The sequence below is a fragment of the Oenanthe melanoleuca genome, chromosome 1 (assembly GCF_029582105.1).
Source record: "Oenanthe melanoleuca isolate GR-GAL-2019-014 chromosome 1, OMel1.0, whole genome shotgun sequence".
Lineage (NCBI taxonomy): Eukaryota > Metazoa > Chordata > Aves > Passeriformes > Muscicapidae > Oenanthe > Oenanthe melanoleuca.
Window position 1 is genome coordinate 27,520,599 of NC_079333.1, and position 27,860 is coordinate 27,548,458.

Genomic DNA, 27,860 nt, shown 5'->3' on the forward strand with positions numbered 1-27,860 from the left:
CAGTAGCTATGTAATCCTCATGTTTTTAGGGTAAAGGAAAGAAAACTGTGGTGGTTTGTTCGAAAAAAGAATGTTCACTCCGCAAGAAGTTAAATCTTTAATGTTAATCTTTGAGCTGTTGAAAGAAAGGAAGCACATTTGTATTTAGTAAACACCTCACCAGGCTGGTGTTACTGGCAAACCTTGAAATTCTTCAAAATTAGAGATGCAATAAAGTGTTAAGGTTGAGAAAGCCATCTCTCCATAGAATTGAACACTTTCAGATAATCACTGAAGATTGACATATATATTTTCCTGCCTATGTATTTCCCTGGGACTTTTCACAGCTTGGGGCTTGGAACTGGTCCCAGCCATTTTTCACCTGCAAGACAAACCAGCACAAAAGAGACAGTTAAAATGTAATCCATATAAGTGATTGGCTGGTCATTTTTCTGCAGCAGGATTACTGTTCCTGCTCTTGTGAAGGGTAGCTACTGGTGATGGAATACAGATTTATATCTGTATTTTTTGGTATGCTTCAGCCAGCTCCTTAAATCTTTCACTGTCTAGTCACAAATGAAACTGTACAGAAGAATTATTTTCCTCTATTACAGATAAGACATTCTGCAGGTCAGGGGTACTCCACATGAGGAAGAAATCAGTTCTTTTTAGGACTGGTTTTTGGGGGGCTGGGAGTTAAAAAAATGCAAAAAAAGGGTGCAAGGCTGTGGAGTCAGAGAACCAAAATGAAAATCTGATTAAGTCCTTGGAGCTGAGACTATAAACCAGGCCAGAGCATTCCAGTCAGTATTAGTGACTACTGTAGAGAGTGTTGGGTACTCTTCCTCACTCTCATGCTCATGAAGAATACTTTATAGAATCAGAAACTCATCCAGAAGGCTAAAAAAAACTCTCAACAATTTCCCTTCTGCTTAAGCCTATGACTGATACTAATTTGCATTAATTAATACTTTCTTCTGACTGTTTTCCACAAATGCATGAGCTAATTATGTGCATAACTCTTTCTAGAAACGCTCTCTCAAGCACCAAATCTAAGAGATGAATAGTCAAATGCTCTCTAACTCATAAAAACAGTTGACTTTAGTTTTATTATTTATCATAGTCTGCTTCAATCTTCTAAAGAATTTAAAGTGTGTATTCTGTTAATAGAAAAATGAAAAGAAGGATGGTCAATATATGAACAGCTTTTAAACAGCTGTGTAGATAGACACAAGTTATGGATTGGGGACCTGTAATAATATGTTTTTACTAAGAAGGAACAGATATAAAATGAAAATGTTAGAATGACCAAGAAAGAAAAGAAAAAAGGCAGTATCAGCCATGGCCATAATCTTAGCCAAGGCCACTGTGCAATACCAAAAGGTTACATATGAATATTTTGAGAACTAAAGAGCTTCAGTAGTATTTTGAGAATGGCACATGGAGCACAAAGCCTTGAAACATTCCAAGAGAGGATGGAGAACTCAAGTTACTTCTCTTTGGAAAAGGATCATTTGGTCATTTTAAGTGTACTGAGACAGATTTCAGTCAGCAGTTTCATTCCAGGAGAAGGATAACCAACATTATTTAACATTTGAAAGCCCTTTTAACTCAGCTGCATTACATATTTCATTCCAAGAGGATGAAAGCATGAAACCAAAGTGATGTAATGAGGTAGACTCACCTATAAAGTTGCCTAGCAGCTCTAAACGATCCGAGCCAAAAAACAGGTGAGGTTCCCCATCATAATGTGCCACAACAGCAGGCATCCCAAATGCCTATTGACACCATGGAGATGAAACAGAGAATGTTATAATGGAAGAATATCCTGCAGACATATCATCATCTTCAGGAATAAATCCCAACAACTTTTACTTTTTTCTTCCCCTTCTTTTTACCTTCTTCATTCTTAAAGATAAGCCTAACGAAGCCATCTTAAAGTAGGTGACTCTCTAGAGCCTGTGTGCCCCTTTTGAAGGAGCATAAAAAACAACCTGATTAATCCACAGTTCTGTTTCAAGTAGCAGTAAATGGTATCTCTTAGTACTGGTCCTGTCCTTGCTGTCCAGCTGGAATGAGCTGAGTAGGCCAGCCTTGTTTTCCCCCCAGATGACAGAGAGATAAACTACCAACAACAGGGAGCTGGCTCTCACACAATGGAAAACAAGGAGTCTATACAGTGCTTTCCTATCATCACCCTCACTGTTCCTTGCTTCCCTGTATTCTTAAGAAGGCAGGAATGCATAGCTGTGAAGCCCAGTGCCACTGGGAGCATCTCACCCCGTATTTCAGCGCTTCAGCTGTTGTCTCTTTCAGTCGCTCCTTCACTGTAGCAGATGAAATCATTTCAAGCGCCTTCTGGGAGAGCTCTCCTGATAGCCCAGCCTGTCGGGCAATCTGTGAAAAGATGATATAATTAAGAATACTCTAAAAGTAAATATTCTAATGCTTACCCTGCTCTAATTAATTTAATCTTCAGTATTGTCACCTAAGGTCTATTGGCAAAAAAAAAAAAATCAAAATACTCTTGAAGCACTTCTTGCACAACTGTCTTGCTGTATTCCAACCTATTCATCATTTAACAACTCTCAGATACAAAGTAGAAGAGACATTTTAAATCTTCCAAGCTCCAAATCTGCACTTTTTTTTTCCCCAGGAGTTCCTAAACTGAAGAAGAAAAAAGGAAGAACCTTTGATACGACTCATCAGATAACTTACAAAAAAGCCTCAAACTGGTGTTACGAAAAATAAAATCTCACTGTACAAGCCTACCAAGACAGAAACAGTTTGTGTGACAAATGTGGCCACATGGCGATCTGTAAGTGACTGCATGAAAAACAGTGTCAATGTTTTTCATCACTAAATCACAGAGGTTAAACTGTTGCTGGTGTTAACTGCTGTATCTTTTTCACTTCCCCTCAGCCTCTACTACACAGGAATAAAACAAAGTAGCCAAATTTAAAGGTCCAGTGTTTATCTCATAACAACCTATAACAAGTGCCCTTTGAATAAAGTATTTAACATAAAAAAAAAATTTTAAAAAGCAAAAATCAAAAAAGAAAGAAGAATCCAATATTGCATATGGACAAGTAGTCCTGCACATGCAGGTATTAATGACTCTTTCTTTCAATTACTTTTTTGTTTAGCATCCACATTTTCATGTACCTTCTCCTACTTACACATAAGGGAGTTTTGAGGAGCTGTTTTTGACTGTGCTTGAACAGGAGGTTAAACAAGTGTACCACTGGACTAGAACAAAATGCTTGGTGTTTAGACTGCAATATTTACACAGTACCTGGTCCTCACCATTTCAGGGAAGAAAAAGGATTTAATTTAAGAACTCAGACCATACATTGCTGCTATAGCAATTTATGTGAAGCTACTGCTGACTAAATAAAGAAGTAAAAAAAATACTAAGGAATTATTATCAAGTTAAAAAGTTCCATTTTTCTGACTGATGTGCAAAATAAGTTCACTTATAAAGACTCAGATGATTGGTTGAGACCTCTCACCCAACTTTGGATGAAAGATGTCCAGAAGAAAGTCTAGTACTTGTTGCAGGAGTGAATGAAGACAGACACAAGCAGACAAGGGGACACCTCCCTCTCTGCCTTGCTGAACAGAGGGGATACTCATCGACTGCCAAAATGTGACTAGATCAGAGATCATTCTGAGTGTGAAGTTTGTGGCCCTGAAGTTCTGATTGTCCTTGCTTTATTTAAATAATGATGGATGCAGAGACTATGTAACAATGTTCTGTATATATTTGTGTACTGGGTCTGGCTGGAATGGAGTTACTTTTCTTCACAGCAGCTCCTATGGTTTTGTGTTTTGAGATCTGTGACCAAAACAATGTTGATAACATCCTAATTATTGTAGCTATTGATGAATGGTGTTTGCACAGTGTTGAGACAGTCTCTGGTTCTCACTCTCCCCCACACAGTGAATAAACTGGGGCTTGAGATGATGAGAGGTGACCTGAACTAACCCAAGAGACAGCCATATGCCATGCTTAGCAGTAATTGGTGAGGAGGGGTTTTCAGCAGGTTAACCTTTTTCTTGGGAACTGGCTGAGCATCAGTCTATGTGTAGATGGTTCTTTGTTTTCTTTCAGTCTGCTTCCACTTCTCTTTTGCTTATTAAGTAATTTTATCTCAACCCACAAGTTTTCTGGCTTTTATTCTTCTTTTCTCTTCCTCTGTCCTCCTGGGTAGTGGGGAGAAAGCCAGTGAACACCTTTGTGGTGCTTGGCTGCCTACCAGGGTGAAAGTACCACACTTTAATGATATCCTTCAAATCTCGCTTCTTACAAAGGCAAAATTCAAACCTTTGCTGAAATTTTGGTAAAAAAGCTACACTAAGGTGAAGCTGAAGGGCAAGGACTAGACTTGGCGGGGGACAGCAAGACTGCAAGTTTCAGATTTCAACTAGGATGTTGAACAGGAGAGACTAGTCATGTACAACTCCTCTCTTTTCTTCATATTCCAAGAACTGAAGGAAGGAGAGACCTTCAAGAGGATCTCCTGGTATACTACCTTACATGCTATTACAGCTTTTACTATAATTTAAAAAAAAATCAAAATAGCAAAAGAAAATACATCAAGAGTATAATTTACAGGTATATAAAAGGGCAATATAGCACTGAGCTTAATAGAAGACCTGACTTCATCACTCTAAGGAAAGTCACCTTCCCTACGTGTTGCATTTCACCTGAACATTTCATATAGCAGCAATACCTCAATGCATTCTGGAGAAACTATTTATACTTTCATGACTGTTAATAAAACAGCATCAACAGATAACTCACTGTCCAGCCTGGGTATCTTGCCACATGAATTAACAAAAAAAAGTGTATTCTGATTCTGAGTGTTAATGTAAAACATGACAAAAAAAAAAAAAAAAAAAAAAAAAGGGCTGCAAAGGAATTTAAATCCATTTTTTTCTATCTGAAATTTTTCAATTCTTCAAGTGTTCATTTGACAAACATATCTTTATGTCTATTACTGATCAAAGTCATCAATAAAAATCTCTATCAGAAATGCAAAAGCACCAAGAAAAAAAAGATACTTACAGCCAATATGTTCTCTGGCTGAGTGATATCTTCATGCTGGTAAAATAATAAAATAAGTAAATCAGTATTTAAGAAACAAAAGCTCAGTTCTGGATTTAAAAGCAAGTTTTCTGAGATAACAAAAATGAACCCAATACTGGTTGCTGGATAAATTACCTCAGAAAAGGTACCTGATCACCTGATCTAGGAATGTATTAATGTGTTTTCTGTTATGAACCCCTGATCCTCTGGTGCAGCCTGTTGGACACACCATATATACCTGAACAAAAGCAAATTAAGCTGATTATAAGCTAGTGGCTTGTGAACCACTGTGACCTTAAACTCCTGCTATGACTTTTAATGAAAAGACATTTTATTCCTCTTGCTGGAATGCCACATTTGAATGATGTGGGACAGGAAGGGTGATAGAAAGGGTCAAGAAGCTGCCTGCATAAAATACTGACCTTTGACCAAAACTGCATCCAGAACTCCCTAGACAAGGGCTCCAGGTACTGAGGGTTTGTCATGTCAATGGCTGTGATAAAGCGCATGGCCGTCAGACTGTCTGGATTCGTAGGAGACAGAGAAACACTCAGACAAGGCATGAGGAGCAGGTGTGCTCTGCACGACTGCCACCTAAGAACAGTGTGATCTCCCCTGTAACAGTGCTGAGAAACCCACAGTATGTACAGTAAAGCTCATGTTGGTCCACAGTTACCTCCCATGCTCCCAGCACCATTCACAGCCATATTTCTCCAGAAATTTCTTTCATGGCTATGAACAGACTTCATACTGTTCACAGCTTCAGGAAAAGGCTGCACACAGAGAATTCATCTTCACCTTTACTGGCAGGGAGGAATGGAACCAGAAGTGCTAGGGTTGAGATGTACCAGCTAAGACTCTTACTTGTGCCCATGATATGCTGGAAGGCATCTGCAGACATGCGGAGAGGCACCTGGTAGTATTTTGCCATCCTTTTCATATCCTTCAGCAGATATTCACCTCGCTTTGGTAACATTGCTGGTGGCTTGTTACCTTGTAGGAAAAAGTTCTCTTGAGATTTCCAGCTGTATTATAATGACACTGAACAAACCAACAGTTGACAAATTATGCTTCATACATACATATACCTAAGGAAGAGTATAATTTCATAATATAATTTCATATTGGCCTACTGAAACATACTTGGCTTTTCCAAAGATACTGATTTAATCATGGTTTATTTCAGTTTTGCACAAAACAAACCTTTAAGATGGCTGAATCAGTTTTAAACCATGGCACAAATGTCCTAGCAGGGATTTATGTTTATTCAGACAGATGACTTTTAAGCTAGACAACTCCTAATGCATGGGTAAACTGATGTAAAGACTTATTAATTCATGATTTATGAGTTCTGAGTCTTGGTGTTCTAATTAAGGCCATGAGTACTGTTTCAGAACATACTTGTATCCTTCCTGCTTATTACAAAGTGCAAGTGTTCTGCAAATTAATTCTGGTTTAAAATCTAACTCTAGGAAAACACTCCATGTCAGGAAGTTATTATTAATTTTATTGTGTTTTAGAACTGATGAACTTTGGCACAGACTGTCTGTGCAGTTGCAACAGTGTGAAATTCCTTATGACTAATTTCTCAATCCCTTTGGAGCTCCACAGTGCTGCAGTTAATCTGTTACTGGTGCCACAGTTTATTTCAGAGCTGGCTCTGCACACACCAAGGGCTCTGCTAGTGAAGAATGGATCTCCCTGCACGGCTCCTCTCCCTGTGCTCCATACCAGTTTGTTGCATTATTCCCCCAAGGAAAGCTGGACGGAAGCGCAGGTCAATGTTCCAGACGTGCCGGTAGCGGCAGAGAGCCTGCAACGTGAAAAAGTAGTGAGGGATTCACAGTCAGGGATGTCTGTGTGCAGCTAAGGCACTAAACAGTGCAGAAAAATCCTTTCCTCCTGTATTCGGGCTAGTTCTAAAGCCTTTCCTGGCTGCTGCCAGAGAACTGTGATCTCAGAAAAACTGGGGGGTATGTATTCGTGTCACGGCTATCCAAGTCTAAGCAGAGGTAAGTAAGGGAAAGGTCAGGCTTATGCACTTGTTAAACATGAAAACTATCCCCGCAGCAAAATGTTCAGCGCTAACTCCTGCACTGGCGTTTAGCTCGGACGCGCTTCCCTGGTGTCCCTGGATTTCAACACGCGAGGGAGAAGCCCAGGCACCCCTCAGAGGTGAGAAAAGAAGTAACTTCGGGGTGCAAAGGGCGCTGCCTGCAGCCAGCGGCCGCGCTGCCCTTGAGCCACCCTTCCGAGGGGGGCGGCGGGACCGGGCAGGGCGTCCCTCCCTCTGCCGACCCCTCACCTCAAACGCCAGCCAGGAGTACGGCGAGATGACATCGTAGAACAGCTCCACGACCGTGCGGCCCATCCCGGCGCCGTGCCGTGCCCCGGCTCCGGCGGGCGCAGCAGCGCAGTCCCGGGCGGGGGCGGCCCTTCCGCCGCTGCGGGACCGAGCCGAGCCTGCCTCCCTCCCTCCCTCCCTCCCTCCCCGCCGGGCCCGGCCCCGCCCCGCCCGTGCCCGTGTCCCCGGTGAGCCCGGGGCAGAGCAGGCTCCCGAGCACGGAGCCCGGCCGCCGGCTCCGCGGAGCGCTCCACCGTGTTTTCCCGGGAGCACGGCTCCCCTGCCGGATCCACAAGCGATTTACGTGCCACTGGCCCTCTGGTCCGCCTACCCTCCATTTTCCCCACATTGTTCCTCCTCCATTCACCTAAGCCCTTCCCTTTCCCCATCTTTGGTTCCTCCCCTGCCCATGCCGCTGGAAGTCATGTGCAATCCCAAAACGCTCTGGTTTTCCTCGGCTCCCTCCGCAGTGCAGCTTTGGTTTTTAGTGAACTGGAACGTGCTCTTGGATCCCTCCTTTGGCCGTAATCTCTATTTTTTAGCAAAGCAGCTGAATGAATTAAGAATAACTTTAACTCAAGAATGGAAAACCTGATGTGCCAGCAACAGTTTGTGACCCCTCACTAAAGTCTTCCTAAACACCTGAGTGCCAGGCAGTGAGCCAATCGTTAGGAAAAGATTCGGGAGATATCTGGGAAACAAACTTAATTGTGAAGTCTTTACCAAGCATATTGGTGGCAAAAATGAATGAAAATTTTATTTAGGGCTTCTCCAAAGGGAAATTCTGTCTTACATTTCTCTCGAGGGATCAGAAGTACTGCAGAGTGTGACCGCAGAGAGTTGCTGTAAGTCACTGCCTCAGGCATCCTCTGGGGTCTGTGGGTTCCCTCTTCAGGCCACTGCAGCCTATGGATGTGACTGCTGCTCTCCCAAGTGCTGGTTCAGCCGGTAGTGAGGCTGAGTGTGTGTCCCACAGAGATAAATATTGCACACAGAGGTGACTCCAACACAGCTGGCTACACAGACTGCAACAAGCACCGCTGCCTGGAACCCCACTCACGAACAACTTCCTTTTGTTCCTGTATTTTTCAAAAGTTTGAAGGATGGCTTTATGATGAGCTCAGCTGTAGCCCAATTCTCTTGAGTTTCATCCTGTATGCATCTGTTTTCATCCCTTAGGAGAGAAACTTTTTACCTGATAGATCCCACAGTTAAGCCATTTTACATCTTTTATTAATTTTTTGTTGTTAATATGCTTTTAATCCCATTACCAATCCGGGTGCCATTCATGTGCAGGCAGAATGCTGTAAGAGTTTGACTACAAATTTTAACACAGTATCAGTGCACGTAGTCACATTGAGGACTGTATACCCCAGTCACTTGGGAGCACTCAGCTCGACTGGCTCATGCCTATGACATCAGTTGTTGCCATCTCTGAGTCCCCAGGGATTCCTTCTTCCTGATCACTGCCTGGTGCACTGGAGAGTAGAAGTTCTGTCCTGTATAGATAGTTCTGACAGGGATAAATAGGTTGCTACACCTTTTTCTGGCATAGAGTTGGTTGCCTCCATCAGTTTCTTCTGCCTTTTCCTATTCCTTGCAAAAACTTTCTACTTTCCCAGTTTTTCTGTTAGTAAGCCAGGAAAAGTAGATTTCATGGTGCAGTTAAATCCCATGGGGGCATGTGTTTCCCTCTTTCTGTGCCTCACAAAATGCCTGCAGCACACCTGTCAGATCTTGTTGATGTTGCTGCAGAAGCAATCAGCAAGAATTCCCTTCTCAAAGACTTGGCTAAAACAGTATTTTGATGATTTTCTTGCAGTTCAGTCTCCATTCCAAATAATTCCCAGAAGCTGTCCCCATATATCTGGGAGGAAAAGCATAAATTTGACATCTTTGGACAGTTTCTAATAAGAAAATACAATAATTTTAACAATTAACTCAGTAAAAGAAATAAAATTAAGGTATTTTAAAATAAAAGCAAAAAGTATCCACTAAATCTTAGCAACAAGAAATTAGAAGAGAAATTTGAAAGATTATCTTAACAGCCAGGCTTGTTTATCTTTTTCAAATGTAATCTCTTCTCTGGAAATAACCCAAACTTATGCAAACTAATCCTAAATGTTGTTCTGGTTCTGCTCGTACAGGATCAGCATTTTATGAGCAGTGGTGTATTTCCAGAAGAAGTCAGCACAGCTCAGCAGTCCCTGTCAGTGCCCCAGCTCTTCAATGTCATCATAGCCTGTATCTTCGAGAGCAGGGGGCGAGGGTCTCTCAGACTCAGAGGTCCTGTTTCTAGGAGTCCAGTCTGAAAACATGAAGGGAAGAACACTGAGATAGAGAAATGCACATCCTGTATTACCTCTGTGTGGTTGTGCAGTGCCAGTTGTCTCCTCCAGATATTAGAACCTTAGATAGGAGTGACTGTGAAAGACCTGAAAAATGCTTATGTCACTCTGCTTTCTGCTGTGAGCATATATATCCAGGGATCAAGCTTTATACACCATGTTAAAAGGAATATATTTATGGTCTGTTAAAAAATCTCTAATGTCTCTCTCTAGTAACTTTGAGTCCTATATTTTGATTATTTTTCCATGTCTCCAATAGGCCAGAAATATTTATCACTACCCTAAAAAGTAGAGTTCAGGTCAGAAGGCGTTCCACAGTTACATTAAATGCTCTGATCTAAAAAAAGAGAAAAAAAAATCTGTCTTAAATATTTGTTTTTAATTATTTATTTAAATGTTTATATTGTTAATTCTTACTGATTTATATGGGCCTAACAAAATTTAATGCCAGGTTAAAAACCTAGTTGAATCCATCCTCCATGGATGTGGAATATGATCTAATAAGGGCTGTTAAGAGATGAGGGCAGAAATGTGGGGAGAAACAGTCAATTGCATAATTTGAAAAATCCATGTCTAATGATATGTAGTATTTTACAGAGCACCATTTGAAGCTGCATCAGACATTGAGCCCTCTCAAGCCTGTCATATTGTTGGAAAAAAGGGAAGTATCACACTAGCATCCATAAACAGAAGGATATGCTGTAAGAAATAAGATCTGGTCCTTCTGCTCTGACACTGGTAAGATCTCAGTACCATGTTGTAAAGAAATACTGTAAAGTTTTGGATTTGAAACAATTTTTGGAAGGTATGGACCTACTGACACAGAGTGAGTGGAGACATGTCATGAGCAGAGTGTAGTCTACAAGGCCTAAGTAAAAAAAGAACTGGGGACAGGTATGTGAACAAACTGCTATCAGTCTTCAAGTACTTAAAAGGTGATTGCAGCCCTCTGTCCCCGTGTCATTCTAATAAGAAGTAACAATTTTAATTTGTGGCAGTGGAAACTTAGGTTGGGTTGGCCACAGGCAGGAATTTTATGAATGTAAGGAAAGCAAAGCACAGGTATAGATTAGCTGGCTGTAAGAACAGAACAGCACTGCTCTTCTAGCCTCACCTGTCCATGAATCCTTGTTTCTGTCACTTTCTCCAGGGATCCCAATGATTTCCTGTTCATTCTGCCCAGAAAGAGAAGCATCTCTAGGTCCAGGAGCTTCTGTTGCATCATCATAACCATCTTCCAGGGCATTTTCAGGCAGTGGAGAGATCTCTGGAACAAGACAGTGTATTAACATCCACTAGGGAAAGCAGTAGCTGATGATCCAGCAACACAGAGCTGTAATAGTGACGTGTCTGTACTTAACTGGAATCCATCCCTCAGAGAATGTTAGTGTGCACGCTTTTGTTGTATATACATATCCTTACCAATAATATATGTATAAACATAAAGGTAAATCAAAGCAGTCCTGTTTCATTTTTTACCTAGAAATCAATATTCAATCTGAATAAGAGAAAATATTTAGAGTAATTGTCTTTTCTATAAGGACTTCAAAGCAAGGAAAAGCTTTTAGTTTGTTTTTTAACAAAAATAAAAAATCCTTAATATAAGTAAAGCAGTATAAAGTAAAGACATAGTGCAGCAGAGTCTGGGATATGGGCAACTGAGGTCCAAAACTGCTTGTGCCTTTGGCAGTTGATCTCTTGGACACCAGGCAATAGTTGACAGAACTTTTTGATTAGCTCGTTCTTCTCCGAACACTTGTTCTCCCTCACCTATTTCAAGTAATTAAAAAAACCTCCAAAACAGCCAACAAAACAAATGTACCCCCAAGGCAAACCCCACAGCTAGGAATCTGTATTTTCTTCAGATCACTTGGATTAAGATTCCTTGATCAGCTCAAATTGTACACTAGTGCTCCTATTTGGAATATGTCTTTCCTCTGTTTTAATTCTCCCCATTTGTATCAGAAATAAGGCAACAGTTTACAAGCTATTACAGTTGCAATGTCTGGGAGACATGTTGGATTCATGTGACTTGATCCAGTCAAGTGTGTGCAGAACTACCAGCAAACATTTATTTTGGATTTCTTGTATAGAAGAATAAACTAGTACTTGTATATGAGATTGTATGACACAAGAGTTACACCGAAGATTTTGGATCACGAGGAAACATCACTAGGACATGAAATGAATGTCTTAATCACTCATAATGCTTTGGATATTAACAGTTACACTGATTTGGGCTCTCTTTATATGAATCCTTTCTCACATTACCTTGAGTTGTTCCAGGACCATTTTCTTCATCACTGTCTGCTCTATGAAACTGTTCCTTCTGTTTTATGCTCTCTGAATAAGAATCTATACAAATGAGAAAGAGCATGATACCAGATTGAACTCTCCTTAAGTGCAGTAATAGCATCCAAGTCCAGCACACTCTTCAGCAGTCAGTATTACTTCTGCACTGCTTACAGTGGAATAGCCAAGAATCCCTCAGGAGCCCCACAGTGCCTCTCATGGATCATGGGGAAGGCAAACCACAAAGAGAGAAAAGCAGTCCATGGGAGGAAACCTACAGGGATCCAGCTGCTGTGAGGGAATTACAAATTATTCCTTCATTTGTCCCTATTTTACATAATTGCAGCAAAAGGCTTTTGTTTGTTTGTTTGTTTGTTTGACCTATACTGATCTATGATCTGTGACTGCACAAAACAAATTGTCCCTAGGAGAGGAATTGACAGAGTCCACTGGGCAGGAAACTCCTCTCTTCAAATCCAGGAATTTTAAATTTCCCGGCAGCTGCAAAGTGTCAGATTTGGATCAGAAAGGAGGAGCTTTCCCTTGAGAAAAGCAAGGCACAGACACAGACCTGAGAGGAAAGTCACACCCTGCTTTTCCCTCATCAGGTTATAATCAATCTCTTCATAGACAGCCTCGGAGAAGGGGTCGTAGGATAGTCTGGAGCCTGAAAGTAAAAGGTAATGATCACTTTCACAGCCTGTGCTCATACTCAGGCTGGGGTCATGGAAAGGAGAAGTGCCTTTCAGGGGTCTACATGACCTGTTTGGTACCTAGAAAGGCACCAAGAGGTGCTGACTGAGGATAAACACCTCTGGGCTCTCTTATGCCAAAAAGTAAGTAAAAAATCTGAGTGTGGCTACAGATTCAGTTCATCTGTCACCCATCCCCACTGCCTCCCCAGCCAACTAAACATCTGCGGCCATGTAAAGGAGGCATTTCCTACCAGTCCTGAGAGACCCACCTTTCTGCTGTGCCCTGGCACGTCGGATCTGCCCAGCTAGGATGGCAAGGACCAGGCAGAGAAGGGTCCCCAGGATAATGCAGAGGATGACAGGCACTGAAAGTCTCGCAGTGCCTGCGGCAGGGCGGCGGGGGCGATCTGAATGGAAACAAAGAGGGAAGAGGTGGAGAATCACGTGTCCCAAAGGGCTGCTCCTCTGCAGCCCCTCGCTGTGCCCATGCTAGCAGGGTGAGGCAGGGCTCCTGCTCTGCTATGGGTCCTGCCCGAGCAGATAAAATTTGGCAGCAGGGGGGCCGTGCCACTCAGTGTTCCTTTAAGAAAGGCTGTGTGAAGTGCTTTCTGGTGAGCTGAAATAAGCAGCCGTTTTATCTGCTAAGTATCAGGGGCATTGAATTGTCATTTGATGGGATAAAGAAAACAGAGAGAAAGAATTTACCTGCTCTCGTAGGTGATGCTGTTGTTTCTGTCACACCTGCAAAAGGAAGGTGAATCCAGATTAAGGAAGAGGCAAGTGTGAAAAACAGGCAGAACATCTTCATACAATTTGTGATGTTTTTGCAGTGAAAATTATGGAAAGGAATAGTCACTGGGAAGTACAGCTGGCATAATGCTCCCCTACCCACCTCCTTCCCAGATCTGTGTAATAAAGGACCAGTCACTAACCAGAGCAATTCACAGCAGCATCTTCCTTATGATCACAGTTTTTGCCAAACAAAGGCTTGGCAGGACAGTCCCAAAGAGACAGCTCTGTTCCTTTACAGTGCACCTTCTCCAGCCAGATGGGACCAGCCCCTTCCCCGAAGGCAGCTTCACTCAGAGCAGACACAGCAGATCCACAGCCCAGCTGCCTGCATACAACATTGGCATCTGCCACGTCCCAGGCATCATCACAGATTGTTCCCCAGGAGCCTTGGTGCCACATCTCCACTCTGCCTGAACATTCATCTTCTCCTCCCACGACTCGTAACTTCTCCCTGTCTGCAAAACACAGAAACCTTCTGTTTTACTGGAACAGCAGGAAGGTCTAGAGTGACGAATAAGGAAAAACAAAGAGGTGGAGGTACCTGAACAACTTGTAGAGTTTGGACACTCAGCAAATGGAGCTGGGGATGTTGCCTCCTTTCTTCCTGCAGAATTTAAATAATGAAGTAAATAATTTAATTATTCTCTGGAAAAAAAAAAAAAAATCGAGGGAGTGTAAAATACCTAAAAATTTACCATCAGGTTAATTATTTCCTGAAATATGTGTATGGCCTGTTTAGTTCTTGGTAGATGGCTGTTTGGCTGTTGCTGTGAGTAATAATATTTGTGATGGTTATGCTTTCCTTTTTTCTCATGAGGCATCTGTAATCCCTTTCAGAATATCTGAATGTCATGTAGAAATCATTTTTATTATAGTGAATATATATATGAATACAGATATTGATATCCACAGGTGTGAAGTACTGTCATAAGAGCAGGCATTAGAAATGGACCTTTAGAACCAAACTGATTTGTACACTTGTCCATGGCTGTGTTTATATACTGATATGTCTCCTTCATATAGAAACATGGAGTTGGCTCCAGACCTCCTGGGAAGTCTCATCCTAACTCAGATCTCACAGACTGACTGTGTGTCATAGATTTTTGCATTGAAAAAATATGGCACCATCCTATTAGGGAATTCCCTAGGATTTCACTGGGCCACAGCACTCTGTGATAATCTTGTGCTTTTAATTCACTCATTTAAGTCAATGATATAGAGAAAAAACCAGTTGCTGCCATTTCCATGAAACTAGAAATAATATACACCAGATAACAAGTGAACTCAAAGGAATCACTGTGGTGTCCATAGGTTAATGCACGTGTCTGGCCATATACAAATGGATTTCTGATTACCAGTGCAAGTAATGTGTGTCTCTTCAGCTCGGTTATCGCAGGACTGAGGGTCCCAGGGGTCTGACTGACACTGCCAGAGAGAGCTGTGCTGCTCAGTGCACTCAATGTGGTCCAGCCACGTGGGCCCCGACCCTCTGCCGTATTTGAAGTCCGTTGCTATTCCTCCTCCATCTCCACAGCCCAGGTGTTTGCACATGGTGGCTGCGGTGAGCTGGGACATGCGATTGGAACAAACGCTGCCCCACGTCCCGTTGTAGAAAACTTCCACACGCCCAGCACAGCCATTGCCATTCACCAGCCTCAGAGCCAGGAAATCTGGAAGAGAAGGCAGGAAAATGGAATTAGTGACACAAACTTCTTGTGATATGTTGCTTCCCTGCCTGTGTAATAACACTTTCTTTACAGTGCTAACTGCCTGTATTGGTTCTACCTGTGTTGTGGAGCATGGGTACTCCAGAGGCTGTAGTCCTTTCAGGGTTTGTATTGGCTCCAACATGGGCCCTCACAGGCTGCACTCCCTTCAGAGGTCATCAGAACACTGATGACCCCTCTTTCATTTCTCTTATTTCTCCTCTCTCTTGCTGCTGCCATTGTCTTAAATATGTGTGAACAGAGCCACCATATGCTACTTGGATTGTCTGATGCTGTGGTGCACAATGGATTGTTTCCATTGGTTTCAGAGCCAACTGTAACTGTAATGAGCACACAACCCCTTGCAATCTTTACAAACTTTACAAATCTTTACAAACTCCTCAAATTTATCCCCCAAATATCCTACCACACCACAGACTTTTGCATGTCTGTGTGTGTGTGTGTGTGTGTGTGTGTGTGTGTGTGTGTGTTTGTGTGTTGGTGCATAATATGGGCTTCTGTAGATCCTTTGCATCTTGATAGGACCAAGATGTGCTGACCAACTGTGCTTGTCAAGACAGGAAGAGGCTGTCCAAGCAAGTCCCTACTATTCTTGACTTCCCTTTATACAACCCTGTTTGAACCCACAGGCTGAGAAGAGGGTTTTCCAAGCGCACCTGAGCACAGGACTCCAGCATCCTCTTTGTGTTGGCAGTTGTGCTGGCCCCACACCCTAGAGGGGCATGCCCAGAGATCAGATTCAGCCCCAGTGCAATTCACGTCATCCAGCCAGATCTGCCCCGACCCTTGGCCATAATGAGCAGAGACAAATGCCTCGATGGCATGCCCACATCCAAGCTGTTTGCAAACAACATTGGCATCTGGTAGATCCCAGTTATCATCACAGACGGTGCCCCAGATGCCATGAAGATAAAGCTCTACTCTCCCAGCACAGCGGTTTGTTCCATTCACCAGCCTCATCTGTCTGCTGCCTGTAGGAAGAAAATCCAGCTGTCAACATGCAACACAATTATGATGCACAGGTCAGCATAGTGACAATATTTTTAAAGCACTTCTAAGACATCATGTTCTTATTATATCCCAATTCTCCTGCTATGGTTGCTTGGGCAGAAGTCCTGTGAGGTTAAAACTGCACAAAGAGAAAGGCCTCCTCCTGCACCATGTGAATGTTTGAATAATTCCTGTGAGATATTGCAAGCAAGAAGTGTCTAGTCATACTAAGTATGTGCAGAGGTCATCTTATCTTAGAAAGCCAGATAACCTGTTTTCTATCTATACTAATTTAGTTAGAGGCAGATACTGATCCTGTTACAGATGGGTTACAAAATCAGAGAAGAGTAGAAACAGTTCTAATATTCTGTAGAACGGCTGCAAGTATCTATAAATATAGAAATGTCACAAAAGAAAAGCTACTTAATGCTCAAGTGGCAGTAAGAATGCTTGGTAATCATAGCCAAGTTAGTGTTCTTATGGCTTCTGTGTTCTAATAGTTCTTTTTGACTCTGTAAGATAATTCTGTAAGAAATTCAGATGAAGAAAGTATTACGTAAATTACACTTGCTTCCTTAACTATCATCAGGCTCAGATTTATGCCAGCTGAAGACCTGTGACACCACAGCACAATGTGGGCTGGAGAAACCCTAGGAAACATTCTGTACCTTTCACACAGTGACTCACCTGAACAAATCACAGCAACATCTTCAGAAACTCCCGTTGGCACTGTCTGATAATGGGAGGTGTTGCAGAGCATCAGCTGAGTCTCCTTTCCAGTACACTGGACACTCCTTAGGCCAACAAGACCCTTGCCTCGCTCAGACTTTGGAAGGTAATAGGCTTTCTCAGCAGTTCCACACTGGAGCTGTCTGCACACCACATGGGCATCCTTAATGTCCCAGTCATCATCCAGGACTCTGCTCCACACACCATGGAGGGAGATCTCAACTCGCCCGTCACAGCGGCTCTCACCCCCTGAGAGCCTGAGTGATTCAGCAAGACCTGGGCTCAAGACAGTTGGGAAATATACTGAGTAACATCTACTTACCTCACTGCAGTAGAAATAACTTGCAGGAAAGCTGTGGAAGACAAATTTCTGTGCTGGTAAAATATTAATTCTCACCACTGGTTAAGGAGGCTGCCCCTCTTAAGGCTTTGTTTGCTTTCATGCACACAATGAGAAGCATGAAAGGCTTCCCAGCCTCTAAGACTAGATCCTGTCAGCGAGATCACCAGCACTGCTTCTGAAGTTGCACCACCCATAAAAGGCCACTCCTGACTTACCTGAGCAAATTACAGTGGCTACTTCTTTGGCTGAACAGGTTGGATTGCCCAAAGTCACTTGAGCACAATCCCACAGGCAGGACTCTGTCCCTCCACAGTGAAAAGCATCTCTCCATATAGGCCCATTTCCATCCACAAAACCGTCTTCCATCTGGATTGATTTTGCATAGCCACAGTTCAGCTGATGGCAGAGAGCACTGGCAGCTTGCAAATTCCAGTGGGAGTGGCAGAGTCTTCCCCATGTGTCTCCATGGCGGATCTCAACTATGCCAGAGCATGTGGTGCCATTCACCAGCCTGCCCCCTGGACACCCTGAATGTAAGAGAAAGGGAATATTGGAGTGTTACATTTGCAACTGCTCATGGACAGGACCTGGAAGTGACTGGGAAATGGGAATGAGTTTTCCTTATCATTCAGTAATAAAAATTACTTAACTGGGCCATACTCAACTAGAAACCTTCATACTCCTAACTAGACTTCAGTCCAGCCTATTTTACTGAGAAGAATGACCAGAACTCAGGATCGGGTCCCATTTGCAATTTTTAAAATCAGGGCACTAGGTTTTTGGGGCTTTGGGTCAATCAAGAGACTTTAATTTTCCAGACCAATATCACCAAGGGCCAACAGCTCTAGATCCTTCAACTGCTGGTCCAAATCCCCACTTAAACCTGGACCAGGAATTCAGTCCCTGCCTCAAGTATGACAGGTATAACTGTCTCCAGTCTTGTCTCATGCTATGCCTGCCTGTTCTCTCCAGCCAGACCCTACATCTCTCTGTTTGCTTTGACTTGTCTGGGACTGCTCATAGACCTTATTACCAGTACTTTCCTCTGTTGTCTGTGCAGATGCTTTGGATTGTGCCTTGGTGGCAAGGACTCTGCCTATGCTGTGCTCAGCCTCTGTGCCCAGCTCGTCCTGGCTTGTGCAGCAGCCCTGCTCTTGCTGTCACCTGACACTAGGAGCATTTCAGAGAGAGCAGCCTTGTGGCACAGCTGAAGTACAGCCTTGACTCCTGTTGCAGCTGTCAAAAGACAGAGCCTGATTCCACATATGCCCTCTGAATTTTGAGTCCATATTTTCCCCAAGGAAGGAGTTTTTCAGCTCTCTTCCTAGACCTTTCCACTGCTCACCTGAGCATACCACACGAGCCTCTTTTCCAGCAGGGCATTCATCATGACCTAGAGCACGCACGGGACAGTCTCTCAGGAGTGAGCCATTCTTCTGGCAGCTGAATGTGCCATTCCAGACAGATCCATTTCCTTCCCCAAACCACTGTCCACTTGGTATCTGTACTGCAACTCCACAGTCCAGGTGCTGGCAGAGGATATTGGCAGCTGGTAAATCCCACAGGTAGTCACACAGGGTTCCCCATGTGCCTCCATGAAGAAGCTCTACTCTCCCTGAACATGTGGTACTGCCATTTGCCAGCCTGTACCCGCCGTAGCCTGCAGAAAGGATAAAGGAGCTTAGCAGTTACTTTTGGGTTTTTGTGGTATAAGAGTAGTGTACTGTAAGAGAGCTCTCTCTATCTGCAAGAAACTAGCACTTATTATGTTACTGGAAAGCATCTTAGAACAGGACGCTGATAAGCCAGCTCTGAAAAAAACTCTCTTGTTCATGTTGTAGCCTGCACTGTATGACTAAAAGTCTTTTGACTCTTTAAGTTCAGTGTTTCCTCTTTGTTCTGCTCTCTCCTCCCCTCACAATACTGCTGCTACCTTGCAACATCTTCTCTTGCAGAGGCAGTTTCAGCACTGCCTTGCATGTGAGGAACTCCAAGCAGGAGCAACTGGTATCACTCTCCCGGTAGTTGGTCATGTCACATTTCCTGGTGAGCAGAAACTGCAGTGGGGAATTCTCAGCTTTCCTCCATGCCCCAGAGCAAGGGTTTGAACTCCATGGGCCATAACCATCGGCATATTCCCAATAAATTAAGGGTGGCATGGATGGCACCATGGTGTCCTGCTGCCAGCCCCATGCAATCCCTCTGTCTTCTCACACTGCTACCTTCTACTCTTACCTTGTCCTTGCATTGTACCCTTATTGAGCCCAGGATTTCAGCTCTGAGCTAAGACTCTTGCAAGACAGAGGCAGGAGCCAAGGTCTGTTAGATGCCTTAACTGAGGTATTTGGCTGCCACTGGTCACAGTGCCCAAGGCAGTCTTGAAACAGACTGAAGCCCTTTGGGCAGGAAGTGGACATGAACTCCAGCCCTTTTCCAGGCTTGGTGTCAGACTGTTGCCAGCAGCTCTGCCCTAGGTTTAATAGTGAAGTGATTAGAACAGCCCATGTTAGATGCAGACTCTGAGTAGAGTGAATGGGACATTGTGGGGCTTCTCTCTATTATTTTTTGCTCCCCTTGAATGGCTCAAGGCATGGTAGGGAAAGCATTCAAGGATCCTGAGGATCATAGAAGTGTACAGATGTTCTGAACTGTGGGTTAACAGGAAGAAGGCATATAGGACATGGGTGACTTTTGTCCATCAGCCCAAAGTCTCACCTGAACACACAACAGAGGCATCATGAGAGCACGTGTTAGTATGGTGTATGCTCCTGGGACAGTCTGCAAGGTGAGTCTCATTCCCTGCACAGTGAAACTCTTCTTGCCAGATCAGTGCATGTGTGTCTCCAAAGTGAGTTCCTCTCAAGGTGTCCACAGCCTGGCCACACTCTAACTCATTACATATAACAGAGGCAGTTTTGAAATCAATGTGTGAGAAACAGACAGTCGCCCAAGTTTCCTCTTGCTGTACTTCCAGATGTCCTGAGCAGGCAGTGTCCCCTCCAGTCAGACGCAGATCAGAGAAACCTGGAAAAAACCCAAAAAACAGGAAATCCAGCATCAAGGGTTGGTTGTACTGACCTGTTTTCATAACTCCTGTATCTTAATGGGCAAGACACATTTCACGTCTATGAGGACCACTGATACTTTTTTATTTTGACTGTGGCAATTCCTATACAGCACTGATAAAAAAGAAAGTGGTGTATGACATTGCTTATTTCTCAGGATGTGAAAATACTAAGTCCTTGGGAAAGAAGGAAGGAAGCTTTGAACATCTGCCAATGACTGAGAAGTAGCAATCCCCAAACAGATTAATAGCCTTTTACTAGTGTCTGCCCTTGAGACTTCATTATTTCAATGAATAGGAAGCTGAAGCACCCTAGGAAGAGGAAACAGGAAATGCTGCACCCAGTTTCAGAAATTGCTAAAAAGACAGTTTGCAGATCTACAGTCTGACCAGCCCTACTTTGATACTTGGAAAACATGGAGTGAGACTTCTAGGAAATCATTTGTGGGCACAAGAAGGTGAATGGGAAGAGCTAACATGGTTTTATCAAGCCTGTATCATGCCTGGGGGACTGTATTGCTTTCTCTGATTAAAATGGATTTATGTATGAGGAGACAGCAGCACATCATTTACCTCACATTTAGCACTGCCATTAACACTGTCTTGCACTATGTCCTTGTGTTCAAAAACTAGGATGTTACTGTCTGGGTGGAAGGACAACATGGTTAGGCAGCTGATAGAATGGTCAGGCTCAGTCATTAGTGAGTCTCACCCTACCTAAAGACTGTCAGCAAGTGGAATATCACTTTTTTGGGTCTTTCCAGGGGCCTATTCTGCTCAGAGTCTACTCTTCATGGAGGTGGTGATGGAGTACACTCTTATAATTTTGGGGGGGTGGGGAGAAAACCACGAGGGCTGAGCTGCCATTCAGACATCTGGACAGGCTAGACTAATGGGCTGACAGGTCCTTTACAAAAATCAAAAAAGGACAAATGTAAAGTCCTGAAGCTGTGAAGGAAAAACCTCTCACAGTGGTTCTTTTTCCAAAGAGTAAAACAATGCTCATCTTGCACAGGAAGCAGCCAAACAGATATTGGACTTTTTTTGCCTTTGCTGACTGTCATGTCTCAGCTTACTGAAGATCTGGAGAGGAAGGGCAGTTGTAGGATGTAACATTGCATTTTCTTGCTTCTCTACCTACAGCTGCTTTTTTAGTCTCCATTCCCAATCAAACACAAGTTCAGTACTGCTCTCCTGTTGCCTGCAAGAACTGTGGTAGAAACAAATAGTACTTCTTTTCTGTTCTATGTCATTTAATCTGCTCATTCTATGCCATTGCTGCGCCCAGGTAAAGTCAGCTTGCTCATAATCAGCAGAAGACTTAATGCTGGAGCAACTTGATTTGGATGAGTAGAGGGAGTACTTGGCTTTATCCAACTAGGACAAAGTTTGATCCCAGGCTCGTATCTTTTTTCTGTTATACAAGGCTGGATCACTTCTTACCTGAGCAGATCACTCCAATATCAAAATAATGAGGGCAGGTAAAAGCACCCCATCCTGTATGTGTGCAGTTCCAGAGAGCAGATTCATCACCTCGGCAATCAACTCGGTACAACCACGTTGGTCCAGTTCCTTCTCCAAAAGGAGCTCGATTTAGGGCCTTCACAGCAAACCCACATTGCAGTTGCTTACAGACAACCTCAGCATCCTTTATGGTCCAGTCACCATCACACACAGTTCCCCACTGCTCCTCATGTTTTACTTCCACTCTCCCAGAGCAAGGGCCGGTTCCGTTTGACAGCCTCAGTTCATCAGCGCCTTCAGACAGAGCAAGGTTATAGAAGGGACAGAGCTTAATCATGATTATCTATTGCAGATGTTAATGAGATCATTATTGCTCTTAATTTACTCTTACATCAGACTTATTTGGTCCACCTTTCTAAATAGTTCCAACTTAAAGAGCAGTTTTTTGCAAGAGTTATGTCTGTATTTACAAGTTTGAGCTGACTGTGCTGCTAAAATGTAAATTATTTCTAATAGCAGGCACACTTTCTCTTTTACTGACTTATCAGGGCTGGGAGATGCTGAGTAATGTCTCTGCTTTGTGATTCACAAAGCCTGCCACAATAAACACTGGCAGCTGGAGTGGGTGAGGGGACTGCCTGTTGGTGTGTGATTGATACAGTGGATCAAGATTCATTATCCTGTGAGTTAATTGGCCAAGTCTGTGTGTGTGTCTTTGGGAGGAGCTGGCTACCAGAGGGACCAGAGGGGCCAGGCCAGCTACTGGAGAGGTGGTAAGGTCAGGGGATCTACTTGAAGACTCAGCTCAAAGTTGGCTTTCTGGGCTGCAAGGGCACATTGCCAGCTCATGCCCAATTTGTCCCCACCAGTATCCCCAAGTCCTTCTCCATGGGGTTGCTTTCAAGCCATGCATCCTCCAGTTTGTGCTGATCCTGATGGTTGTCCTAAGCCAGCTACAGCGCCTTGCACTTGGCCTTGTTGAACTTCATGGGATGAGGCTTATTTTTCAAGACTATCAAGATTCCTCTGGATAGCCTTCCTTCCCTCAATGGCTACACCACTGAGCTTGGTGTCCTCTGGAAACTTGCCAAGGCTGAGCTCAGTCCCACTACCAATGTCAATAATAAGGATTTTGAACGGTTCCCATCCCCTAAAGGACACCACTTGTTATTGATCTCTCTTATCCATTGAATAGCCTATCCATCAAACCCACATATGCCCAATTTATTGACTAGACTGTTGTGTGGGACCATGTCAAAGGCCTTACAGAAGTTAAGATAGATCATTGTAAGGCCACTGGTGCTGTTTATGTTTGTGTCACATGTGTCACATGTTGCACATTTCTGTCTGTGTGGGCAGCTGTGGTATGTGTGAGTAGATATTTGTATGTGAGTATTAAGTATGTTTTGGACTAAAAGTTAGCCTCACTAGCAGCTGGATCTAAGTCACTGCTGTTTAAAGCGTGGAAGAGGATACTCGTGAAATGGGTGGAAAATCAAGTGGTAGAAAACTGCCTGCAGGACTGTTGCCCTCCCAGGTTAAGGACAAATTGCAAGCTAAATGTGCAAAGAAAACTGGAAGAAGTTGGCCACTGTGCCTGATTTTTGTCTTCAGTTTGATCAGGGATTCAGCATATTATGTAACAGGTAAATCTCTGAAGAGTGTTGAAAACTTCTTTTGGGCCTGGGGGATTATTCAGATTGACCACATAGCTGTCCTATTTACAGGACAGTCACATAAGAAGCCTAATAACTTTGGTCACAAACTTTTAAGTTTCAAGACCTGATACACAATTGAATATTAAAGCAGACATTTACAGGACAGATTTGATCCAATTGTCAATGTCCTGAGTGCACTAAGAATCCTTAATGGCTTTGGCTTTCCCCACCTGGGTTTTCCACCCACATGCTCTGCCCAAGGGCCATTCAAGCACAGACCTGGGCCTTCTCTCAGTGCCTGTGCTATGTGAGAGGTGCATCTGTGCTCCAGTCTGGCACAGCCATGCCTGGCCATGGGCCCTGTTGATCTGCACTCACAGCCACAGTGACCAGGTGCCAAAAGAAACCTGCAGTACTCATCCAACACTGGGCACTGATGTGAATGAAAAGCAGTGCAGCTGTGCAAATCTTGCAAATAGCCCAGGAAGATCATTTCCTGTTGATGATGGCATTTGAGAAGTGACAAAAGATATAATTTGCACTATGAGCTTTGGGTTTTCCTGTGAGATTTTTTAAAAAAACATTGTTTATGTAAAATATCACCTTCCCTCTCTTCCTCAAGAGAGAGGGGTTTCTACATATCACACATCTTGCTGTCATCTGACATTGTGAAATAAGATTATTTAATTTTTCTTCACATTTGGAAGCAAATCTAATTCTTCTCTCTACTCACTGCAAGTGTGTCAATATTAACCCATGAGCTGGTGCTAATGCAGCCATTTCTTTCCAAAACTAACCATTGTTTCATCTCTTTTTGCAGAGTAAACTGCTAACAGTAGTCAGCTGGAAGGCAATTTTGCCTCAATCTTCATGTGGTCTGTAACTGCTTCATCAGACACAGACAATGTGGCTTTGATACCTGATCACCTCTCATACACAGGCAAAGGCTTTACCTCTTTGCTGACACTGCTGGATTTCCCCACAATTTCCTGCCTATCACTTAAATTTGGAAACAAGCAAACAAACAAAAAAAGGTGGTTATTCAAGTGACTGACAACTGGTAACTTCCAAATCCTATTTTTTCTTCAAAATATCGTCTCTCTTCAAGTCTCCTGAATAAGAAAGTCACACACATAGCACAGTCCTAAGGTAACTACAAAACCACTTTGTGCCTGCAGCATGTTGTATCAGAGGGAGCATAATCTTTCTGTGATAAGTCTTATAAGTCTTTACAAAGACATTCTGGAGAATACTCCCCAGGCTGTTTGAAGAACATATTTCCAAAAAAAAAAGTGTTTTCTCAGCTATAACATTTATACATTTAAAAGATAAATTAATTCTAAGAAAAGTTGATTTCCTAATACATTTTAAAAGATATATAGCCTTTAAAACCATTAAACCATATTAAAACCTTTAATATAACCATATAACCAGTTTCTATTAGCCATATCCAGGAGCAAAACAAACTATTCACTCAACTGTATGACCTCTGTGCACCTGAATTTTTAAATAATTGTACATCTGACATTTTCAACAAGTAACAGCATGCAAGACTGGATGTAGAGGTTGGCATAACCCAATAGACAGATTTAAATATTTCCTAATAAAAGCTATCATTTGCTGTAATCACTTTTCTGTGATTTTTTTATGATACGTACAGGTGCAATTTTGTATTTCCTCACACTCCACAGCATGTCCCACAAGTACCTTCATTGAATTCAGTGGTTTGATGTTCTGCTTGGCTGAGAAGGCATGAGATTTTTGCTTGCTCCAGCTGAAAACCCAATTCTTCTCATAGGCAAAGGATGAGAGTGCCCCATGCATTCCTGTCCCCAGATCCTAGGAGGAGGTTTCCAGCCCTGCTGCCTCAGGGGCAGATTGCCAGCTCACTGCCTGGGGGTTGTGACTCCTGCACTGCTCTGCACAGTGCTCTGTGCCTGGGGAGCATCAGAACTCCTGGAGCAGCATGGGGAGTGCAAGTGCTGCCAGAGCAGAGATGAGGGTGGGAGGTGCTGATGATGGTGTCATTGTAAAGCTATTCTTGCCTGCATCTTCAAGTCAGTTTGTTGTTGTTCCCTGATGCCACAAGGAGGTGGCAAAAAACTCACTTTCATTTCTGCAGTACAGCTCAGTTTACACTAAAGTACTACAAAGGTGTCTAAATAAAAAATATTTCATATTACAAAAATGTATGTCAAGAGTGCCTCCTGTTCCCTGCCATGTGAACTCTGATTGCATTCACACAACTTGTGAGAAACTTCAAGACTGGGACTGTGCTATAGCAAAACATCAACCATGAAGTCTTGTTCTCATCATATGGGGATGTGACCACCATCACAATGCCATAATGTCACCTCCAAGTGTAGAGGAAAAAAAAAAGAGGTTTCCAAAATCTGTTTCTCATCCCCAGCATCAAGCAGGTACACATAGCTCCAGAAGAGCAGAGACACAAATAGTGATAAGCTTCAGGTATACAGGAACAACTGAGGAGATGTTGTGTTACCCAAACTCCACTGTATACACAGAGTAGAGCTGCATCATTTTAACTCGTGTTGAACAAAGACCTGGAATTATTACTTCTGTCTACAAAGAGCTCAGCAGGAGAGATAAGACAGTAGGTATTCTTACTACTGGTTTTTAGTACAGCTAAACTGTCTACAAAATTTGGACTTGAATTCTTATGAGAATGGCCAGTCACCGCTATCTAAGTAAAATACAAAACTTTTACAAAAGGCTTACCCTTCCTTATCTCAGGATTATCAAGGAGATTGAATCAAATACAGATACATACTTAAACAACTTTTTTGTCATTTTGCTTTAGAGGCTTGTATTTATATTAAATATATAAATTTGTATTTATATTAGTATATATTTAGATTTAGATTTAGATTTAGATTTAGATTTAGATTTAGATTTAGATTTAGATTAAATTTGCATGCTTTTTTTTTATCTCACTGCCTTATGCAAAATAAAGTATGCACTTACCCAGGGAGACCTGAATGGAGAGGAGAATCAACCACAGCACTGGAGCAGAAGTATGTCCTTCTGTTGCCATCCTGACCACAGATGGATGAAACTTCACTCTCCAGGCAGTGCCCAGGTAAAATTCTGTGTGGGCATCCTTGTATCTCACAAATGACTACAAAGGAGGAAATATATCGATTCACGTGCTAGCATGAGCTACCTGAAGGAACCAATAGAAATATCGTTCACCTTTTTAGACATTATCAGCAGACTAATCTCCAATCTGAAGGAGTCTAAACCTCCAATAAAATTCAAAAATTGTACTTGTGACCTTATATGAAGGATGATTGTGTATCTGATGTCATCATCGGAATTGTTTTACTGTGGGACCAACACTGGTGGCACAGGCAGAGCAGCGCGCAAAGTGATTATTTCTGACCTGACAAAGGAATGTGAAAGTGCAGAACACTGGCCACTGATGAATCACTTCAGAAGAAAAAAAAGACAAAGAAAATCCCTTTAATTTGTAGCTTATCTGCCCCATTGGGAGAAATTGCACTCCAATCAACAGACATGATGTTTATCACTAGAGGTGGTTCGGTGAGTAAAAAATTATACCCTCTCTGTCTTTGGGGCAGGCTTAAGGCTTCTTTATTTGGTCAAAACTTTTTGAACAGATGCTCTTAAAAAATAAAATCTTCCTTAGGATTTGAATTACAGACCTTCCTGTTTCCTCTGCTGCGTTTCTTTTTGTTTCAGGTGACCACTGTTGGTAGTTCCACCCTCTCTCATTCACTCTAGAATGGCAACTTCAGGGAAATAAAAGCTGCTGTTAATTAAACAGGCTACTTGACTCATTCTGACAACTGGCACAAGTTGCAGAATGCTGTTTACACCAGTCTAAACACACATTCCTCTTATGACACTGACAGCATCCTGTTTTTGTCTGATGGCATCTATATGCCCTTTATCCAGATGCCCAAGTTCAGTAACATCCATGCTGTTGGGTCCTTAGAACACCAGTCTTCGCAACCTGTTCCCCTTCTCATTGGGCTTTGCTTGTTCAAGTTCTGTGTAACTTTGCAGGAGGATAGCCTTGGGTCAGACTGCTGCAGAAAGAGCTGAGAGGAAGAGCAGACAGTCTGCCTGGAGGCTGCCTGTTCTTTGCTCAGGAGCTTTGACACTTGCTGTGGTCTCTGCTAGAGCTACAGGACAGCCAGGCTGGGGTCTGGCCATGAACTTTGCTGATACCTGACCTTGATCTGCTGACTTGACTTCATGGCTTGATCTTGGCTTTGTCTGGATTGCCTGGACCACTGGCTTAACATTGCTGCTGTTGCTGACCTATTCTGGAGCTTGTTTTTGTTCAGGTACTATGG

At 42.9% G+C, this 27,860-nt stretch overlaps 3 protein-coding genes across 7 annotated transcripts in view; 1 reads left to right on the plus strand and 2 right to left on the minus strand.

Annotated features, from left to right (window-relative positions):
- LOC130259742 (rap1 GTPase-activating protein 1-like) overlaps nucleotides 1-4,874 on the plus strand; it is a 49,154-nt gene extending 44,280 nt beyond the window's left edge. For all 5 annotated transcript variants that reach the window (XM_056504383.1, XM_056504392.1, XM_056504425.1 and 2 more), the window contains one exon: nucleotides 2,636-4,874. The gene's annotated coding sequence lies outside the window, so the exon portion shown is untranslated. The remainder of the gene's footprint in view (nucleotides 1-2,635) is intronic.
- Nucleotides 79-7,546, minus strand: GSTK1 (glutathione S-transferase kappa 1). Its single transcript, XM_056504796.1, has 8 exons — nucleotides 7,377-7,546; nucleotides 6,803-6,884; nucleotides 5,936-6,064; nucleotides 5,494-5,594; nucleotides 5,051-5,086; nucleotides 2,260-2,376; nucleotides 1,664-1,757; nucleotides 79-361 (listed from the first exon to the last, which is right to left on the minus strand). Exons 1-8 carry the CDS (start codon nucleotides 7,440-7,442, stop codon nucleotides 321-323), a joined length of 666 nt encoding a protein of 221 aa, XP_056360771.1. The 5' UTR covers nucleotides 7,443-7,546; the 3' UTR covers nucleotides 79-320.
- Nucleotides 7,547-9,115: 1,569 nt separating this feature from the next.
- Nucleotides 9,116-26,572, minus strand: LOC130259671 (antigen WC1.1-like). The gene is made up of 16 exons (XM_056504247.1): nucleotides 26,503-26,572; nucleotides 21,839-22,153; nucleotides 20,047-20,355; nucleotides 18,677-18,991; nucleotides 17,547-17,858; nucleotides 16,947-17,264; nucleotides 15,926-16,240; nucleotides 14,898-15,212; nucleotides 14,084-14,146; nucleotides 13,683-13,997; nucleotides 13,456-13,491; nucleotides 13,016-13,157; nucleotides 12,617-12,715; nucleotides 12,035-12,102; nucleotides 10,878-11,030; nucleotides 9,116-9,723 (listed from the first exon to the last, which is right to left on the minus strand). The coding sequence occupies exons 1-16, from the start codon at nucleotides 26,570-26,572 to the stop codon at nucleotides 9,626-9,628; spliced, it is 3,243 nt and encodes a 1,080-aa protein (XP_056360222.1). The 3' UTR covers nucleotides 9,116-9,625.
- Nucleotides 26,573-27,860: the final 1,288 nt, after the last annotated feature.

Excerpts from the sequence above, each read along its gene's own strand:
- LOC130259671 (XM_056504247.1), bottom strand. The coding sequence starts at position 26,572 with ATGGCAACAGAAGGACATACTTCTGCTCCAGTGCTGTGGTTGATTCTC. Across the intron at positions 17,265-17,546 it reads AGCCACTGTAATTTGCTCAG|GTCTTGCTGAATCACTCAGG; the intron begins GTAAGTCAGGAG and ends TCTTGAGCCCAG. Across the intron at positions 14,147-14,897 it reads GACACACATTACTTGCACTG|GAAGAAAGGAGGCAACATCC; the intron begins GTAATCAGAAAT and ends TAAATTCTGCAG.
- GSTK1 (XM_056504796.1), bottom strand. The coding sequence starts at position 7,442 with ATGGGCCGCACGGTCGTGGAGCTGTTCTACGATGTCATCTCGCCGTAC. Across the intron at positions 6,065-6,802 it reads GGGAATAATGCAACAAACTG|GTAACAAGCCACCAGCAATG; the intron begins GTATGGAGCACA and ends TTTTCCTACAAG. Across the intron at positions 362-1,663 it reads GCTGCTAGGCAACTTTATAG|GTGAAAAATGGCTGGGACCA; the intron begins GTGAGTCTACCT and ends TTTGTCTTGCAG.